The sequence below is a fragment of the Nyctibius grandis genome, chromosome 12, assembly GCF_013368605.1.
Source record: "Nyctibius grandis isolate bNycGra1 chromosome 12, bNycGra1.pri, whole genome shotgun sequence".
Taxonomy (NCBI): Eukaryota; Metazoa; Chordata; class Aves; order Nyctibiiformes; family Nyctibiidae; genus Nyctibius; species Nyctibius grandis.
In genome coordinates, this window is record NC_090669.1 from 21027272 (window position 1) to 21047211 (window position 19940).

Genomic DNA, 19940 nt, shown 5'->3' on the forward strand with positions numbered 1-19940 from the left:
GAGCATCCCTGCTCCTCCTAAAAGAGCTGAACCGGGCTATCTGCGAGGTGATGGGGCTGTGACATGCTCTGACCCTGCGTGAGTGTGGAGCACCTGAACCTCCCCTGGAGAAGCTTGAGGCTGTGTTCTCTTGTCCTATCGGGCAACTAGCGATAGGACAAGGGGACACAGCCTCAAGCTTCGCCAGGGGATGTTCAGGTTGGACATTAGGAAGAATTTATTTTCAGAAAGGGTTATTAGACATTGGAAGAGGCTGCCCAGGGAGGTGGTGGAGTCACCATCTCTGGAGGGGTTTAAGAAAAGACTGGCCATGGCACTTAGTGCCCTGGTCTAGTTGCCATGGTGGTGTGAGGGCAATGGTTGGACTCGATGATCCCAGAGGGCTCTTCCAACCTGATTGATTCTGTGATTCTGTGATTCTGTGATTCAGAGTGAGTGCTGGAGCCAGGGAGGGTGAAAAAAGATTTAAACCTGATTTTTGGTTGCATCGGTCATGGGGGGACCGTAGCAGCATCACCGCAGCCCCTCCACCACCTTCGATAGCTCTGGGAGAACGCGTCATATCCACTCCCTTGGCTACTCCAGTTTATGTAAATAAAGCACTTATTAGAGCAAAAACAACTTGTCAGCACTTGAAAACAAGTGACAGGTCAACTCCGGGAGCAGGGACCAGGTGTCTCGCCGGGGCTTGGAGAGGTGACGGCACGCAGACGCACACACACCCGGGTCCACGTCCTCGGCTTGTGCTGCACGATGCGGCGCCAGGCACGTTACTGGCCCTATTTTCCATTTATAGGAGCCTGTCAGCAATGGCACTCCTCTCCGAGCAGATGTCGCAAAATTAGAGGGAATTCAGAGAGTGGCAGCGAAAAAAAAATGATTAAAGGAGATGGAGGGCCTGATTTTGGAGGGAAAAGAAATCAGCTGAGCTATTTATAACGCTGCCTGCACTGGGGTGGGTAGGAACAGGGATTTTTTTAAAGTGCCTCGATAGCTCGGCTAAGGGGAAGGGGCAAACCAGCCTTTGAAGGATGCTCGCAGGAGCGCCATGGAGGGACTGTGTAAGAGGGTGTAAATCCTGAGCAATGGGGTGAACCCCCATGAAACACGAGTGACTGGGGAATCGCTGGTAATGGGTGAGTGCAGGGGACAGTCGCTCATCCCAAGTGGCAAAAATGCCCCGATAAAGGTTCGTTAAGGGGTGTTAGAGACAGTATCAACGGCAAGGCCCCTGCTCCTACATCTGCACTCGGTGACAAACCGTGTTGTGTTTACATCCAGCGTTTTACACAAAACATACAGTGGTGGGGGTGGAAATCTTAGCTTTTTCATCCAAAAGCAAATGTTTCTGGTTCAAAAAAAAAAACCCCACCAGCTTTAAATTCGGGCCTTCAGCCCCAGAGGCTGGTGGGAGATGCATGCAGAGGTTGATGCAGCTGTCGTCAGCTCGGGTCCCCCACGGAGGGATGTGTGATGGAGGGCACCAACCTGCTTCGGGGTGATGCATCCCCAAGGGGACAAAGCATCCTGTCCCTATTTCCAAACTGCCCGGGGCAATTTGCAGGCTGAGAAGTGGCTGATGAATGTGTTATCAATGTAACATCACCCATTCCCCAACGAGCCCCAGCTCTGGGCAACAGCTCCTCCGTTGCAGCCAAAGGGGTGTCATGGTGAAGGGTCTGGAGGGTCTGACCTACGAGGAACGGCTGAGGGAGCTGGGGGTGTTTAGCCTGGAGAAGAGGAGGCTCAGAGGTGACCTTAGTGAAGTCTACAACTACCTGAAGGGAGGTTGTAGTGAAGTGGGAGTCGGCCTCTTCTCCCAGGCAACCAGCGATAGGACAAGAGGACACAGCCTCAAGCTTCGCCAGGGGAGGGTCAGGTTGGACATTAGGAAGCATTTCTTCTCACAAGGGTCATTAGATACTGGAAGGGGCTGCCCAGGGAGGTGGTGGAGTCACCATCTCTGGAGGGGTTTAAGAAAAGACTGGCCATGGCACTTAGTGCCCTGGTCTAGTTGCCATGGTGGTGTCAGGGCAATGGTTGGACTCGATGATCCCAGAGGGCTCTTCCAACCTAATTGATTCTGTGATTCTGTGATTCTATGGGGGCAATTTGGGTTTCTCCGTGCAGAGGGAAGCTGCCTAACACCATCCTTGTCTCTCTGGTTGCCTTGCAGGACCTCTCACTCCAGGGCCAAGGCAGAGGCGGCTGTGACGGCGGCGCAGAAAGCCCAGGAGGAAGCGCGGATCGCCAGGATCACTGCCAAAGAGTTTTCGCCTTCCTTTCAGCACAGGGAAAACGGTCAGTGTGTGTCTCCATGCCAGCTGGCCCCGTGGACATGGCTTTCACCCCGTTCTGCTCTCTGCCCCTCTCAGCCCTGCAGAGACCCTGCAATGGCATGGTGGCATTGGGTCGATGGTTGGACTTGATGATCTTTTAGGTTGGACTTGATGATCTTTTTTAGGTCTTTTCCAGCCCTGACAATTCTATGATTCTATGACCCAAAACTCCCCAAAATGAGCTTGCATGGAGGCTCAGTGTGTGCCCGCAGGTCCCCATCCTCACCGGGACTCTTGGGGTGGGAAACCACCCCGTAACACCAGCTTTGGGAGGTTTTAGCACAAGGCTTTCAATATCCAACGCTTCCACCCTGTGCAGTCCTGCCATTGTAGGGATCTCTGCTTTTCGCACTAAAACATCCCCATTTTTTAATTTGTAGTCCTTGATGGTTGTACAGAAAAAACCCAAGAGCTCCAAAAGCAAAGTGCAAACACAGATGGTCCCAGAGGCGGTCATGGATTTTACCCCCATGGCTTTTATGGTTCATTATTTCTTTTGAACGCTTGAGCTTGCAGAGCCGGGGCAGTGCACCTTGGTACCGAATCCTTCGCTCAGGTGTGCAAACCAGTCACGTGTGCGTGCAAAGGTGTGAGGGAAACGTGCGTTCGAGGTTTGCCTGATGGTTCTTCCTTCCCTCCATCATCTTTGATGTTTCTTGCTGGTTTGTCCAAATTTTTACTCATTGACAAGAGGCTCGGGCTCAGCAAAGGCTCAAGGAGGAGGAAGCTGAAGCGTTGGGCAGGGGTCTGCAGCTGGTGGGCACACGGGGAGGATTAACCCCATGAAGGCTGCGCCTATCCAGGAGCGCGAGGGGCTGCTGCGAGCGGGAGTGGAAAGCTCCAAGTCCCCACGGCGATAATTACCATCGTAATTAATATATGTGAATGGTTTTATTCAAAAGTTTTCCTGCACCGAACCCTCATTAGGAGGCGTCTGTCATTATTTTCTCCCCCTTCCAGCTCTGTAACTGAAGATTACTCATTCGGTTTAATTGCTCCAGGGGCTGGTGCCGGTGACTCACGTCGGCGGTGCCGGTCCCCGAGGCCGGGGAGAAGGGATCGGTGCATCTCTTGGACCAGCCCATGCATGAGTCCTCACTTAACCGTGGCACGGAGGCTGCTGGGGCAGCCGGGGGCACCCCACGGCCCCGCAGGGATGAGCCAGGCGGGGTCTGAGGGCCGTGAACCTGCGGGAGCTGGGCTGGTGTACGCAGCAACCCCCCTTCTGAGACACGGGGGCATTTCGGGGGGGGTCGAGCATCTCCCTGCAAAGCACGCAGAGCCCCTCGCAGCTGAGCCCTGCAGCCTCTTCAAACACCCCTCGGCATTTCTCCTGCTGCCGAGGTCCAATTTGTACATCAGAGAGCTGAGCTTTTTCGCAGGGCTGCGCGGTCCCAGGGGCTTCTTCAGCCCTGAGATATTCCTCATCTCCGTTTCCTCTTGCCAAGAGACTACGCTGTTTTAAATCACCTCTTGGAAAGATATTTTTAGGTAATACATTTTTTACTAGCTTCTAGACGGGGACATGGTGCTTGACTTGTGTTGGGGCTTGTGTTCCTGGTGCTCATGTCTGGGTGGGTTGTGTGTGAGCGAAGGGCGGGGAAGGAGTTTCCACTTAGAGCACATTAAAAAACAAACACGCGTTGGGAGTCTTGGGAGCACCCGCGGACCAAGTCAGGCAGATAATAGCTGCGAGCGGCCGCATCACCCCACAGACCCCGTAACCCCAGGCTGCAAACGGCCGGGGAGCGGCTGGCTGGGGGGAGCGGGGACGGGGTGCACGGCATTGCAGGGGCTGTACGTGCCCACCTGGCACAGTGCTGCGGGCGCTGCTTGCCTCCCTCCTTGCACAGCATCGTGGGTGCTGGATGTGCCCCCCTTGTACAGCATCGTTGGTGCTGGATGTGCCCCCCCCTTGCACAGCATCGTGGGTGCTGGATGTGCCCCCCCTTGCTCTGCTGGATACCCCTGTCCGTGGCTGCCAGCGGGGTCAGCCCGTGGGCAGGATGGTACCGGTGAAGTGATTCTGCCAAGGTGATGGCAGCACATGGGTGGCAGAGGCAGGAGCTTGGCACTGCTCCCGAACCCCATACGTGGGTCCTCAGGGGCACAGCAGCACCCGGGGGCACGTGCTCGGCTTTGAAGATGCCGTGGCCGGGCACGGCTGCCTCAGTCCTGCTGGAAATCCAGATTTGGTGCTCTGCATCCTCCTTCGCGCTCTCACAACCGTTCTTCCAGGAACATCACGTGCTCCACCACTAATTTTAGCTCAGAATAATTGTTGCACATCCTCGGGTGTCAAAAGCCGGCAAGACGGCACCGTGCATCTGTCTAGTTCCTCTGCAAGGAAACGCCTGCGTCCTCGCGGGGCTCTGGGGCTGGAGGGGCGGCCGTGCCCCAGCATCGCCGGCCCCTGCTCGTCCGTGTGCCCCAGCCAGGGGCTGCAAAACTCAGGGGATTAACCCGTGGAGACGAGGAATTAACTCAGCTTGTTGCAGGTCCGAGTGGGAAAGATTTAGGACAAGAGGGTGCTTAATATAACATGGTCCCTGGTGTAGGTCTTTGGGGTGAGGATGCTGGAGCATCGTTGGGCTTTCTCGCCTCTATCGTGGGGCTTGGGGGACCAGGGAAGTTTGGGGTTGGAGCTAAGGTGCAGGACAGCTGGTGTAGCAAGGCTGTGGCTGGTTGTGCCATTGGAGATGGGCTTTGGGGTCGTTGGTGGGAAGCTTTCAAGTCCCTGCATCTCCAGCCTGAGATGAACAGGGACACCCCAAGTCTTGGGTGAGCCCGTTTCGATAGCTGGATTTACAGCTTTCTCATACGAAGCCATTTACTCCCTTCCTGCCTCAGTGTCACACCTGTGAGATCGGAGGATGGCTGGAACGGGGACGTCTCAGCAACAGCCACAAAATCTGCCTGTATTTTCCCACCAGTATGAGGATTGCTCAGGGGTCCCACATAAATCCCAGGAGGTTCGATCTCCCACAGAGACACAGGGAACGAACTAAAACTGAACCATCTGAGTATTGTCACAAAACACTGACAGGATTTTCTGTGGCAAATAACACAAAAAAAACCTGACGGTCATTAGAAGACCAATTTCCCATGGAGAAATTGCTTCTGCAGCAAATTTCCAAGCAGCCTTGTTATTATTGAGCTCCCCTGCAAGTGCTTCGATGGGGACATCCGTCCCCACGCTCCCGGCATCCCTCGCATGTACCCGGACCATGGCGTGGTGGGATGCGGGGACGGCTGTGGGTGAAGGCACATCCTGGTGGCAGCAGCTCCCCAAGAAGATGCGATAGAGAAAATTACTCAGCAGAAGTGAGGAGATTAGAGCAGGCGCTTCAGAGCGTTTATTTTCAAACGATGGTACGAAATTGAGTTCTTCCTTTTTGAGACTCATTTCTTGTCTAGCCATGGCAATTGCAATTAGATGCATTTCAGGGGCATTAGGCAGTTAATTTATTTATCAAATTATTCACGTAATTTAGCATGGCTTTAGCTGGGAACAACTATGCCTAGAGAGGGTAAAATGAGAATTAACCACTCTCAGCTCGCACCCCCTTGAAATAAGTTGGTGTTTCATCAACGATTAATAAGTTGAAGTTTTTTCTAATTGTCGGGAGAAGTGACATGTTTCTTGCCAGCTGGTCGCCTCCAGCAGAAGACACTGAACCACTCTTGAAGTCCCCATCCCCAAGTCCCTGTCCCCAGGGAGACATCGTCTGGGGTGTCCTCTGGCTCAAAGGGAACCAAGTGTAAAGACAAGATGATCTTACGTTTCAAGACACGGGGTATATTGTACTCATGTAGCTCTGAACACGCTACCTCACTCCTGCCTACACGTGTGAGGCACGTGTGTGCTCTCCATAACATCCAGCAAGGGGGCTGAGTGGGGAGGTGTCCAAGCCCTCCTTGTCTGTACGGAGCAGGAAAGCTGTTTGATAGAGGGTTTGTGGGGTTTTTTTCTTAATGGGAGGCTTGCACATCTGCCCAGGTGTGACCATCTCCCTGTGAAAACTCTGAGGGGAGATCCCCCTTCTGTACCTCGCAGCCGTGACGCCGATGGGTTTCCAGTCCAGGGAGAGGTGTGAAGGCTGCCGGCAGCGAGCCGGGCATGGGGTGATCCCAGCACACTTGAGCGCAGGGCACAGGGTGAGCCAGGGGCTGCCACCGGCTGCAGCTCAGATTTCCCCTCCCGTGCTTGCAAACTGGGAACTGATGGAAAAAGGTGGTCAGATGGATCCCCAAAAAACATCAGTGGCCATGGACACCCTTAGTGCGAGTCCTTTTCCTTGTGATGCACACAGCCGGGTCCCCACGCACGGCCCCAGGCAAGCAGGGTGCCTGCTGGCAGCGGGGCAGGCGAGAGCTGCAGGTGCTAACAGAGTGGCCGCCCTTGAGCCTGTTTGGATCAGCTGGAACCGAGAGCCATGGTGGTGCCGGGTGGCTTCTAGGTTTACAGCAGTGGAGAAACACAACCCGAGTGTGGAATGCCTCTGTCTTGACAACACCAGCAGCCGCTGCCAAACCATCCCTGGAGGTATTTAAAAGACGAGTAGATGTGGTGCTTGGGGATATGGTTTAGTGGTGGGCTTGATAGTGTTAGGTTAAGAGTTGGGCTTGATGATCTTAAAGGTCCTTTCCAGCCAAAATGATTCTGTGATTCTATGACCAAGCATTTCCCTGAGCCACCTCCTGCGCCGGGTTGCAGCCACTCACACCATGCTGCTCTGCGGGTGCTGGGGGTGGTAGCAGGTTTGGTGTAACACCAGCGATGCCTTTTCTCGTGGTCTAATAGCAGAAGCTGTTCATTGTGTTACGCTGCTGCTGTCCTGATCTCGCCCTACGGTTTCCCTGCCGTCCAACACTCCCAGCCCTATTCTTTGACATGAAAAGCCTGGTGGGCGCCCACAGAATAGAAATAATCCTGTTGCATTTCTCTCTCCCTCTCTCTTTTCTCTTAACGACTACACAAAAAGGGCTCGAATGCCAGAGACCGAAGCGCCAGAACTCGAGCGATGACATTGAGGTCCTCTCCACCGGGACGCCTCTCCAACAAGAGAGCCCCGAGCTGTACCGCAAAGGGACCACCCCGTCCGACCTGACTCCTGACGACAGCCCACTGCAGAGCTTCCCTGCCAGTCCCTCCTCCACGCCGCCCCTGGGTCCTTCCTGCCGGAACAAGAGTGCTCACTTCTCCAGGCAGGTCTCTGTGGATGAAGAGAGGGGTGGGGAGATCCAGATGTTGCTGGAGGGACGCGGCGGGGATTACTTGCGCCCCAACAGCTGGAGCGAAGAGAAGGGCGGTGGGACTCGCGGCGTGAGAAGCGGGACGCTGCGCAGCGGTCAGCTTGGGTCGGCCTCCATCCCTGAAGACTACCGAGGTCGGAGCGGAGGACACAAACATTCGGCCTCCAACCACAAGCAAAGAGAGAGGTGGACAGATTCCCCAGCCACGGTTTCATGGACTTCCCACCACAGGTCCCACAACCACAGCTCAGGGAGCTCCAAACTGCTTGAGCTGGACGAGGAGAAGATGAGCAATTACGAGATGGAGATGAAGCCCCTCATGAGGATGGATTCTTATATGCAAGAGATTCACACCCAAAAAAGACACTATAGCAAAGGGGGACCCTGCAGGAGCATGGCTGACGACCACCGCGGGGAAGAGCGGGGCTTCGGGGTTCAGAGACTGAGGTCTAAGTCCCAGAACAAAGAGAATTTCAGGCCAGCTTCCTCTGCCGAGCCCACAGTGCAGAAACTGGAAAACCTGAGATTCGGGGACAAAGCTGAACCTCGGCTACTAAGGTGGGACTTAACCTTCTCCCCGCCACAGAAATCCTTACCTGTTGCACTAGAATCCGAAGAGGACAATGGGGACGCGCTCAAATCCAGTACGGTAAGTAGGCGAAACTGTGTGTTGAAATCTGGCCGAGAATCCCGGTGCAGAGCTGTTGTGGTGCTGCAGAGGAGCGGTAAGGGAGGTCGCTGTGCCAGCTGAGCTGAACCCCAAATTACCGTGGGTTGGTGCCTTGAAGTCCCCCTCCTCCCTTCTCCCATCCTGCGTAACAGCGTGTGCTGGAAGTTGGTGTGGGGCTTTCTGCACTGTCTGTCTTGGTGGGAACAGTGCGGTTTTCACTGGAGGATGTGAGCAGCAAGTTTGAGTCTGTTTTGCCACCCAGCCCCGGGGCCAGCAATAAAAATACCTCATTGCTGGGCTTTTGAGCATTCACCTGGTGGAAAAGCTGCAGGAGTAGGCAAGGTGGTGGTGGTGACGCTTCTTTGTGGTTGGGTTATGGCAACAGAACTTCACGCTGGCCCAAGAGCGTGGTGGGACCCTGTTGCAACATCAGTGCTTAAATCCTGGTAGCTGGGCACTGCGTCAGCCTGCAGCGGCTCTCCGTCACTGCCGCTACCCAATGGCACTGCCCGTTGAAGCAGTGGCCTTGTCACCACGTTGTACTGGAGACCTGACCCAGGTGGAGAAGGGAACCATGGTCATGGAGCAGGGGACTTTGCAAAGGGGTTGTGTTCCTGAGCTGACCACTGCTCTGCTTTTCCTGCACTGATCTGCGTGATGCCACATAGCTCATGTGTTTTGGTGTGTGGATGGCGCTGAGCCAGGAGGGGGTACAAGCACCTCAGTGGGGGGATGCAGTGCAAGAGGGTCTCAGCAAACTGCAGACAGGAGGATGCAATTCAGGAAGGATCCCAGGCAAGTGCAGCAAGGGTAGCGGGCTAGGAGAGCTCTATCACTCTACTGTGAAGAGCACAAGTAGGCTTTCTAAGCAGGACCATAGCTTGTGGGACTTGGAGACAACCTGGGCTCCTCGTTTGAGGAGAGAAAAGGACACATTGGGCATTAATAACTGGCTGCTGGGAAGAGCTGGAGGTGTTTGGGCTAGAGAAAAGGAGACAGAGTGATCTTCAAACACATAAAACAGCTGCTGCAAAGTGGAAGGGAATAATCTGTTCTCGATGAACAGAATTAATGAGCTTAAATTCAAGCATCAGAGGCAGTGGTTAGCCATTAGCCATTACTGGTGAGTTGAGGGCTGGAATAAATTGCCTGGGGAGGCTGTGGTGCCTGGGAGGGAGGAGGTGGTCTAAGACCTGGTTGGCCATCTGCAGCTCAGATATAACTTGGACAGAGCTGAACCTGCTTTGGGAGAAGGCTGGGCTGTGTGATTTTCAGGTCCTTTCCAGCCCTGGTTTTTGATGATTCCCAGACTTACCATTGAGAGCAGCTTCCTCACTTGCTCTCCCCGTTGGTTTGACGTTGCGAGGAGAGGTGATGGGGAGGTCTGCTGGGAGCAGCGGGGAAGCCACCACCGTGTCGAGTCAGTGCTAAACACAGGCAGGGCTGGAGGGGTCCCGTGCTGCTGGATGTCCCACAGCCCAGGCCAGACCTACAGGGAAGAAACAGGCAATCTGTAACTCTCAGGTGGTGACATTTCAGGCTCTGGCAGAAGAAAGGAGCTAAATCTCCTTGTCAGGGCAGCAGGAGATGACGCTTGGTTGTTTGGGAGATGGGGATCATGAAACTGAAATGGCATTTGTCAGTCACACTGAAAATTTGGGCTAGAGGCATCACGGTCTGTAAGGTGTGATTCCTGTTGCTGTACCTACAGCATCCCTGCTCCTCCGGCCGCCCACCGACGGCTCTGCCAGCAGAGGGGTGAGGGCGAACGGGTGGGGGAGAGGAGGGAGCGGTGACATCCCGGTGCCCGTGAGCAGCCGGGATGCAGGAAGGACTGAACTATAGCTCTGCCACAGTCTCCCTGCTGTGGCTGTGGATAATTCACCCCCACACACCGCCCTGTAGCTTTCTGGCTTCCTATTCATCTCACAAGCTCCGGTGCGGGCTCGAAAGCACCCACACAGCGCTTGAGAAGAGCTGCACACAGGGTGTTTGCTGGTGGACTGCACCATAGGACACATCTTGCCAGTCCAGGAGAAAAAAAAGAGCTCCAAGTGCAGCGAGCCCTGAGCACACCCCAGTGAGCGCTGAGCACAGACCGGGCTGTCCTTACCTGCAGGTGTAGCACTAGAGAAGTGACAGGCAGCATCGGGAGCCTGACAGGCTCTCAGAGGGGAAAAGCAGCAGCAGTAATTGCACGGACATCAACCCCGTTGAAGTCTGTGGGACGCGCAGATGGCCCAGCACCTCTGATAACGTGACCTCACGCGGCAGCAGGGAGCTGGGGGAGATGCGGGTCCCAAAGGAGGAGTGAAACCATCGTTTCTCCTCGCTGAGAGGCAGGCACTCCTCGGGGACATTGCTGGCACGAGCAGTCCTGGTGTCTGTCCCCATGCAGCCCAGACGCACGGCCGAGGCTCCCCTCTCGCAGACAGACCCCAGCCTGGGTGCCTCCTGCCGGGGAGGAGGGCTTGGGCTGCAGCGCTGGGGGTAAATAGCCACTAGTGAACATAGCATCAAGGGCTATTTCGAGTGGATCCTGGGCAATAGCAAAGGGGCACAGCCTGCGTGGAAAGGCGCACAGAAGAGCCATTAGGATGCACATCATCCTTTTTAAGTGCTGTAGCTGCGAAGCAGCATGTTCAGTTTTCTCACATTCATAACCGAGGGTGGAACAGATGGCGAAGGTTTGGGAGGAAGCTAATGTAATACAGAGGAAGAGATAATATGTGGATTTAAATAACCTACAACGCCAGCAACAATTTGTTCTAGCGAGAACTGCGCCGTGCTAGCGGGGTTGTGTTCCGTGGGGTGGTCGTCGGACAGGAGCAGGGGCAGGAGGGGTAGGAGAGAGCCAGGAGGTGCCGTGGTTTGTGTGCCAGCCTCCTGCCTGACGCCGTGACCTTGCCTGCACCTGCCAGCAAGGAGCTCAAAGCATTGCAAACTTCGGCGAGCGTAGTGAGTCCCTGAGGAAGAGGAGGGGAAGGCCGAGGGGGAAGGATTTATCCCGCAGTCCCCACATCCCCCTTCCTCTGTGCACACGCGACGACACGGGGCACTCGCACGCTCAGTCCTGCAAAAACCCACCGTGTCCTGCCCGTGCATTAGATCTTTTCACGCAGAATTGAGGCTCCCCAACTTCCCCACAGCCCCATTTCTCACGCTGGCCTGAAATACTCGTCCCCTTCCGTGCAGGCGTGCAGGCGACCCGCAGCTCCTGGGAAAGGTGGCTGTGCACACGCGTGTGCATGCACATGTGTGCGCCTGCACACGTGTGTGCCCACGCCGTTCCCGTTTCTCTGGAATCCACAGCACGGCCGTCTGTGAAGCTGCTCATGGGAAAGGGCATTTCTCAGCTCCCAGGCAGCCGGGCTGTTTCAGAAAGGTGCCTGCCGATGAGCGGGGAGGATGCTCGGAGCAGAGGAGGGCTATCCTTGCCCTACCTGGGGTAGCCCTGTGCAGAACCGAGGTCACCCTCACAGGTTAGCTTGTTTTAAAAATAATCTGCCGCACACTAGCTCTACACACACCATCAGTGAGCCCGGTGGGTCGGCTCTGCGTTGGAGTGCCAGCTCCAGCTTCGGGAGCAAGCACACCTCTGGCAGGGCTCCCAGGAATGGGGTGGAGATGCAGCTCTTGCGAAAACGCAGCCTTAAAATTATCACTTCTCTCCCCACACCTCTTGATTTCTGTCTTAGAAATGAGGCTGGAACAGCTGGAGGGTCCCTTGGTGTCTAACCTCTCCCAGTGCGTGCCCGGGTGGGGATGCAGACCTCTGTAGAGGAGTCAGACCTATAGGTTGCTATATGAGCTATAGGAACTTTGTTCTTCTCGGTTGTTTTTCACCAGTCCCTTAAAGAGAGGTTCCCAGAACCCCGCTTCGTTGGGGCTGCACATTAGTAATTGAAAATTGCTCTTATAAAGGTCATTTCTTGAGGCCACCGCTCAATAACGCTGATGAAATTCAGCGCTGCTTGGTGTTCGCTATCAGGGGACTTTGGGGTTTCAGGGTCATCAAGGTGGCACTACAGTCATATAAACACTTTAAAATTACACTTAAAGCCACCTGATCTGTGTGTGTGCACTGACCCCTGCACGCACAGGACAAACTCACATCAATTGTCATCATTTGGGCAGATGGAGACGGAAACCAACGCGCCAGGACCGGTGTCGGTGTTGTTGGATTAAGGGACTTAGACGAACGTCACCATCCTTTCTGGCCTTAAAGACCCACGAGGCGCAAAGCTCAAGCCTGTGCCTCAGTGCTTCCCGGGTTCCTAGAGCCTTTGAGAAGTTCTAAAATGGGAAAGGAAAAAAGGAATTGTTGAGACACTGGAAAGGGAAAGAGGCTTTCTAAAATGCCAGCAACCCTTTTATCCATCAGCATGAAACACATCACATTTTCAGGGCTGGGGGGAAAAAAAAAGAATACATCTCCTTTTCTGCAGGTGCTGAACATCTGCAGCTTCTAAAAGGGAAAAGAAGTGTTTTAGGCACCGAGGGCCTCAGCATGCCTGCGAGAAGGGCCAGTGTTCGGGCACGAACGGAGTCTGATTCATCTCCTGTCCTCGTTTAGCAGGAGCGATCACGGGTATTTAGATGAAGGCTTCTAGGGACACGTTGTGGGCTCACTGGAGGCACCCTGGAGATGTGAGTAGGCTCAAGACTTGGCCCTTTACAATCCCCCTGTCTCATCTCACCAAGAAAGCCTGATGGCAGGCCAGCAGTCAAAAAAAAAAACCCACCCCAGCCACCCCTGACATTTTCTTCCTGTGTCACATACTGTCAGATAAAATCTCAGTGGTCTCAGCTGTTTGCTAATGGTGCTGCTTCTTATTGCAAACAAACCAGGGGAAACAGTTGCAGCAAACGGAGTTTGCAAGACATTTGCTGGGTTTGGGGTCTCAAAGAGACCCCGTGTCGGCTCCAGGTACCCGCTGGGGAGGCGGGGAGGGATGCGGCAGCTGCAGCATCTTCCTCGCTCGCTCGCTGCACGAGGGGCGTATTTTCCGTCAAGATATTCTGAGCAGGTTTTGCTGTCGCTGGGGAAAGCGAGAAGGAGGAGGAGGCAGCGCAGGGCTGTGCCGGAGCCGGGGCTGAGGGGGGTACCCGGGCGGAGGGGCTCAGCCCAGGCTTCGATGGGGGGACAGAGGACCGCAGCTTGCCCCAGAAATGGCCCCTCCCTGCCCATGCGGGTGATGGATGCTCCCTTTCCCAGCGGCTGCGGGGTTGTTCTTGAAGGGACTGAAGGGGTGAAGAGCTTTTTACAGAAAAGTTAGGCACCTTTTGCCCTCAAGGGTGCAAAATGAGATAAAAATAACAGCTGGCTGTTCCCTCTGTCCCAAACAGGCACGCACTGTTTGAACTGAAGCCTCACCTGCATCTCAAACCGGGCTTGATGCTGTGCACAGAGATGCTCCCACCTATCTGCCTTTGGACCAGGCTGCCGGGAAAAGGGTCTGGGGACTTTTCTGTGGTTAATCTCCTTGGGACTAAACCCTGAGGCTTATCCCTGTGGTCCTCTCAGTCTTCCAGCTTCAGGTTTTTCCATTATTTTCCTTTCCCCATCGGGAGCCTTCCCCAGGTCTCCTACCACTGGCATGTCTGGCTTTTCCTCACTTCTCTCATCGAACCAAACAGGTTCAAACCCCAACCCCAAATGGCCGTGGCACGTACACGTGTCCTACAAGTATAAGCTGTAGTTACAGGGGAGTGAGGCGGAGGATCAGCCCTGCAGACACCCTCTTGCCATCACACCTCGAGGGACGAGCCAGGTCTGAGCATCGCCCCAGGGGCTGCAGCGTGCGCGGGAGGAGCCGGCGCATCGCACACCAAACGGTTTGGGGGTTGTCTCTTTTTAAAACAAATAATAATCAGAAACCGTTCTTCCTCTAATCTCTTTCATGTTCAGACATCACCAGCATTACTTGTAACAACAAGGTGAATAATGTTCAGAGAGAAATGTGATGTTTACCTTGACAGGGTCCTTTTAAAACCCTTTTAATCTCAGGGGCCCTTTGATCTACCTGAAGACATCACCTCGCTGACTCTGCTCCTGTCATCCCAGATTCATTTTAGGGTTTTGAGCCCAATTCTACATCTTCTAGCTTTGAAAAAGTTGCGGCCCAATGCCAGCTTTTGACTGCAGGAGAACCAAAAATCTTAAAACCAGACATACAGCCCCAAATGTACAGCTCGCTCCTGGCTACGAAGGCACCTGTGACGTGAGGACTGAACCAGAGGTGACAAAACAGTTCATTAAGGGACACCCTCTTGGGTTAAACCCCCACGTTCACTTGAACCACTATTTTCTGCAGAAGCAGGTTTTTCCGTACCACCCACCGGTACCAAGTGCCCGTTCCTCTCACACCGGCACATTCAGCATCTCCTGGGCTCCCTTCCTGGAGCCACGGGAGATGCTGTAATACGCTGGAGAAGGCAAAGTGAATCCCTTATGTTTCTTTTGCTAAATGCTCCTTAACTGTTTCACAGCAGCCTGTTCCTGGCAATTATATGGCAATTCAGCACAAATGTCACGGAGCTGCTAAGTTTTCAGCACTTTCCGCAGTGCTGAGGCTGGAAAACAATGCATATATATTTTTTGCTGATCCAAGTCCCTCGTAATTACACTTAATAGATCCCAGAGGGATTCCTAGGTAACCTGCACTATGGTTTCCATGGCAGAGAGACAACGCTTGTACCCTGCGATAACAGATAATAATGGATTGTTAATGCTTAAATTAATTATGCTACAATTGTGTTTGTAAACCAGCTGTCCCTTGTATTCCCAGTAAGACTCTTGAGTTGCTACACAACAGTTAAAGGATGAAAACAAACAAGACGGTGGGGCAGAAAAGGTGCTGCTCGGCTGCAGCGTGCCAAAAACCAGCGGCTGGAAGAGGCCTTCACTCATTACCTCTACAGCTACTTCTGTGCCATAACAAGGGTTTATTCACATTTTAGTGTTTCCATGGGTTTGGGTCTATGTTCCAGCTCTCTAAACTCCAGGAGAAATCTTAAAAGTCCTTGGAGACTATCCCTGTTGGTACAGAAGGACCCTTTCGCCTAGCTGATACGGGTGTACGTTGCCCATCCTTGGCAGATGTTTTCACAGAATCCCAGAATCAATCAGGTTGGAAGAGCCCTCTGGGCTCATCGAGTCCAACCATTGCCCTGACACCACCATGGCAACTAGACCAGGGCACTAAGTGCCATGGCCAGTCTTTTCTTAAACCCCTCCAGAGATGGTGACTCCACCACCTCCCTGGGCAGCCCCTTCCAATGGCTAATGACCCTTGCTGAGAAGAAATGCTTCCTGATGTCCAACCTGACCCTCCCCTGGCGAAGCTTGAGGCTGTGTCCTCTTGTCCTATCGCTGGTTGTCCGGGAGAAGAGGCTGACTCCCACTGCGCTACAACCTCCCTTCAGGTAGTTGTAGACTGCACTAAGGTCACCTCTGAGCCTCCTCTTCTCCAGGCTAAACACCCCCAGCTCCCTCAGCTGTTCCTTGTAGGTCAGAGACTCCTATGAAGGAGTCCAGGGATCTTATTATAAAAATAAAAATAAAAAATCCCAGCGCCAGCGCTGCCTGGTTTTGCTGATGAAATTTGCCATCGCCCAGCACGCTGGATGATGCTCAGGCGCACCAGAGCTTGATTTAATTTTTCCGTTTCCTGGAGCCAGGCTGGTAACCACTCCGGGTGGAATTCATCTCACATCACTTGGGCTACAGGCAGCCTAGATGGTTAGCGCAGACTAGACGCCTAACGTTTAGACAGCTAAAATTGGGCGAGAGGACGCTGCCAACTGGCGTCTGCTTCCCAGTAAAGCAGGTTCTGGACTGGCGGGCGCTGCACTGGGAGGCAGCACGGCGATTCGCAGCGGAGCCTGAATGACAGGCAGGGTAAAACAAATCTCTGCAGCTCCTGACGGCCTGCTTTAGCACTGCTATTTCAGGGCTAAGGAGAGCGTTGTAGCTTTTTAAAAAAAAAGATTAAAAAGCAAAGCTTTGCAGGCTGCTTGCTGTCTGTGACACACAAACCCCAGGCTTGGAAAATCAGCTCAACCTCTGGCTTTCTGGCACCCCAGAGCCTGCAGTACCGCCGGCCTCGGGGATTTCTTTGGGTTTTTCTAAGTTCTCAAGAAGGCCAAAGATGAGATAAAGCACCACCGAACTACTAAAGCAACACGCAAAGTTGCAAATCAAGGGCTATTTCTCTTCTTTCATGAGAGGGGGCTGGCGTGTGGCGTGAGGAGTTGTAGAAGCTGCTGGTTCTGAAACGCTGGCTGTAGCTGCAGGAAAAGGGAGTTCACTGACCTCGTGCCAGGCTGGGCTCAGCAAAACAGCTCTTCCAAAGCACAAACCCCGACGTGATTCATCTTCCGCCTGGGCACTGAGCAGGCATTGCTTCTTGGGAACAGATGACACATATCCCAGGACATCCTTGCCATCAAAGGGGCAGGCGTTCCCTCTGAGCAGAGGTTAAGGCACCAAGACCTTACAAGTTAGAAATAAGCCAGCCATAAGCATTTAGGAGTGCAGCGGGATTCGTAATTGGAGCTGAAACAGAAGCTTCAGAGTCGCAAAGCTGCTCATGCAGGACTCTGGCCCCTGCCAAGACACGCTGGCATCTCCCCGGGGGAGCAGCCGTACCTGTGATCGCTGTGTGGAGAGCCCTTCTTGGAGTCAGCACCGGGAAGAGGGTGTTAGAAAGAGGGAGCTGTAAAAAGGAAGGAGGATTTGTAGGTTGTCAGGCAGTCGGATTTGAGCTGTTCGGTTTGCAGAGATCCCTCCCCTCCCTGGTCATCCTATTTCTGGGATGCTTTTGCTGGCAAACGTGGAAGACCCCACATATGTGGTGGCAAAGCATTTCCTCCTGCCTCTGCGTTGAACAGAGGATGCAAGATGCACATAGATGCAGCCTGAACCAGGGAGCTGAGCAAAACATTCGTGCACGGGAATCCAGCTGCTGCTGATGCAAGGGGGTAGGTGCACGTTGCGTGGTTTGACTCCCTGTTTTTCTAGATGAGAGCATGCTTTGATGTACTGGTGTGTAAATGAAGGGCGTGCTCCCTCCCTGGACACCATCCCATCAGCATCCTCTGACCACAAGTCCCAAAGGGTCGTAATTTGGGTCGGTCCAACAGGTCCATCCCAAAGCGTCCGTGTTTGTGAGGATAAAGCTCAAACACGAGGGAATAAGGAGGCAGCCAGTCCTGCTCTATGCCTTTTGTCAGGGAGGAGAAAGCAGCCTCCAGATCATCCGAGGCGCACGTCAGCTGGTGTACAGCTTGGCCTCCTCTGTAGGGAGGTTGTAGTGGGGTGGGAGACGGCCTCTTCTCCCAGGCAACCAGCGATAGGACAAGAGGACACAGCCTCAAGCTTGGCCAGGGGAGGGTCAGGTTGGACATTAGGAAGCATTTCTTCTCAGCAAGGGTCATTAGCCATTGGAAGGGGCTGCCCAGGGAGGTGGTGGAGTCACCATCTCTGGAGGGGGTTAAGAAAAGCCTGGACATGGCACTTAGTGCCCTGGTCTAGTTACCATGGTGGTGTCAGGGCAATGGTTGGACTCGATGATCCCAGAGGGCTCTTCCAGCCTCATTGATTCTGTGTGATTCTGTGGTATTGAAATGATCTAGTAGTCTGAGCAGAGCAGGGGCAGAAATGGTCGCTGCTGCTTTGGCAGAGGAAACCAAACGGCGAGTGGACCAGGGCTAACGCAAGCATGAGCAAGAGCAGTTAAGTCCTCCCTTGGCTGCGAGGTGGAGGGAACCAAATGCATTTTGTGTCTCTGTGGTGCCCTGCCAACAGAAACAATGACAGTGATAATCGCTTGCAATCTGTTATTATATTAACACGAGCTCAAAAATCGTAAAACCCAATAATCTTTTGAAATGAAGCTAAACCCCCCAAATGTAAATAACACACCGCATCGCCACGCTTGGCAGCGGCGAGGCCAGGGAGGAGGAGGAGGAGTGGCAACAGGGGGGTGGTTTCTGCCTTTGAAAGGCTTTGCGTGGTGCGGGCGGAGAGATTTGCTGGAAGCAGCCAGGCGTGGATACCTGGCTGCCAGGAGAGGCTCTCTGCAATCCCTCCGTTTGGTTGGCTTCCTCTGACCCTGTTGCTAAGCTACAAATATGCTTTTCCAGCAAGCTCCAGCATCCTCGCTCCCACCCACTCCCAAATGCGAACTGAATCAGCCTGCTCAGAAGAGAAACGATCTCTGGCCAGCAAGGAGCTTTAGATTTTTTTTCCCAGCAGCTCTGCGGAGTGGTACAAGGACTTCGAAAGGGTGCCCACCCCTGCCCCATGCCAACCCAACAGCCACGGGAGCTTTGTTAGGAGGACAGGAGCATAGAGCAAAGCATTTATACCATTCCAGGCGATTAAAGCTGCCACAGCTCTGTTGCAGCAAGAATAGACAAGGATACCAGCTATGCCGAGAAATAGCTACCACCTACCTGCACACACGCTTGCTCACCCTGATGCAAGCCCCGTTAACACTTCAGGACAGCAAATGTGTGGCAGGGTGGATGTTTTTCTGACCGGTGTGCTGCAGAAAGATGCGTGGGAGGGTTGTCTGCAGTCCCGATGCTGAGCGGTCTCTCCCCATCGTTCCTGGGATGCTAATCGGGCCCAACAGCCACATCCTCATCAGGTCCAACACAAGCTGTCTGGGCTGCCTTTAGCTCAGTGGGAGGTAATGGGTGCTTCTGGGGTGCCTCCAACCCAGCCTGTGGTGGGTGGTTGACACGGGCCAGCTGTAGTGCGAGTTGCTGCAATGGTTTCCACATAGTCCCCAAAAGCTTAATTTGCTCCGTAAGAACCTCAGAAAAGGTTATTAGAGCGTTCCCAAAATGTTGCCTTCGTGGAGACCACCACATGCTGGCCCAGCTTTTGCTGTTATGGGGATACCTGTACGAGCAATCATGTTTATTGAGAAATGTCCTCTGAAGACTCCTCCAAACCATCCCCAAACAACTATATGATCCAATTTTATTTTCCTTTTCATTGACCACCGCGGGTAAGCAACCCATTTCAGTTACTCTTTTAAGGCCAGAGTTCCTATATGTACAACACAAGTTCCATGAGGAACTGCTGTCCCAGTCGCTGGGACCGGTGGGTGTGCATCCAGGTGTCTGCTCGGCAGACGTGGGCTCTGGAGCTCACATGGGACTTACTTACACACCTTTTGTGCTAATGCATGACGGGAGACAGAGTCTGACACGAGACTCGTGGGTACACGTGTCTGTTGAGGCAAACGGAGGGGAAGTAAGTGCTGAAGTGGCTCGGAAAGCAGGAGCCCAGCAGCTTTGCTGTCACCCAGGCATCAGAGGGACAGTGCCACCAGGGATGCTGCAGGCCCCAAGAATGCCTTGGGCGATGGGTCAGTGTGGGGAGGGAGCAAAGGGGCTCCTGGCAGAGCCCAGATCGTTTCTGCTGGTGAAACAGGAGAGGGCTTTTGGCTGCCGTTGCAGAATCAGAGGCCTGTCTTAGGAGGGCATCGCGCTTCGGTAAAAGACCTAAGGGTGACCTGTTTAGTGTCACGGTGATGGAGGCAATAGTTTAGTCTCTGCTTCTGCTGTTTGCTCACCTTTAAGGCGATGATCTTGATTCCTCACCGAGGCAGCAGCCTGCTGAAATCCAGCGAGGGTTACCAGGCGCTTTGGGATCA

At 53.8% G+C, this 19940-nt stretch overlaps 1 protein-coding gene across 1 annotated transcript in view; it reads left to right on the top strand.

Moving 5' to 3' along the window:
- JPH3 (junctophilin 3) overlaps window positions 1–19940 on the top strand; it is a 56629-nt gene that overhangs the window by 36445 nt on the left and 244 nt on the right. Inside the window, exons 3-4 of the mRNA XM_068411465.1 lie at window positions 2177–2301; window positions 7325–8244. Coding sequence (XP_068267566.1) covers window positions 2177–2301; window positions 7325–8244 — 1045 coding nt within the window. The remainder of the gene's footprint in view (window positions 1–2176; window positions 2302–7324; window positions 8245–19940) is intronic.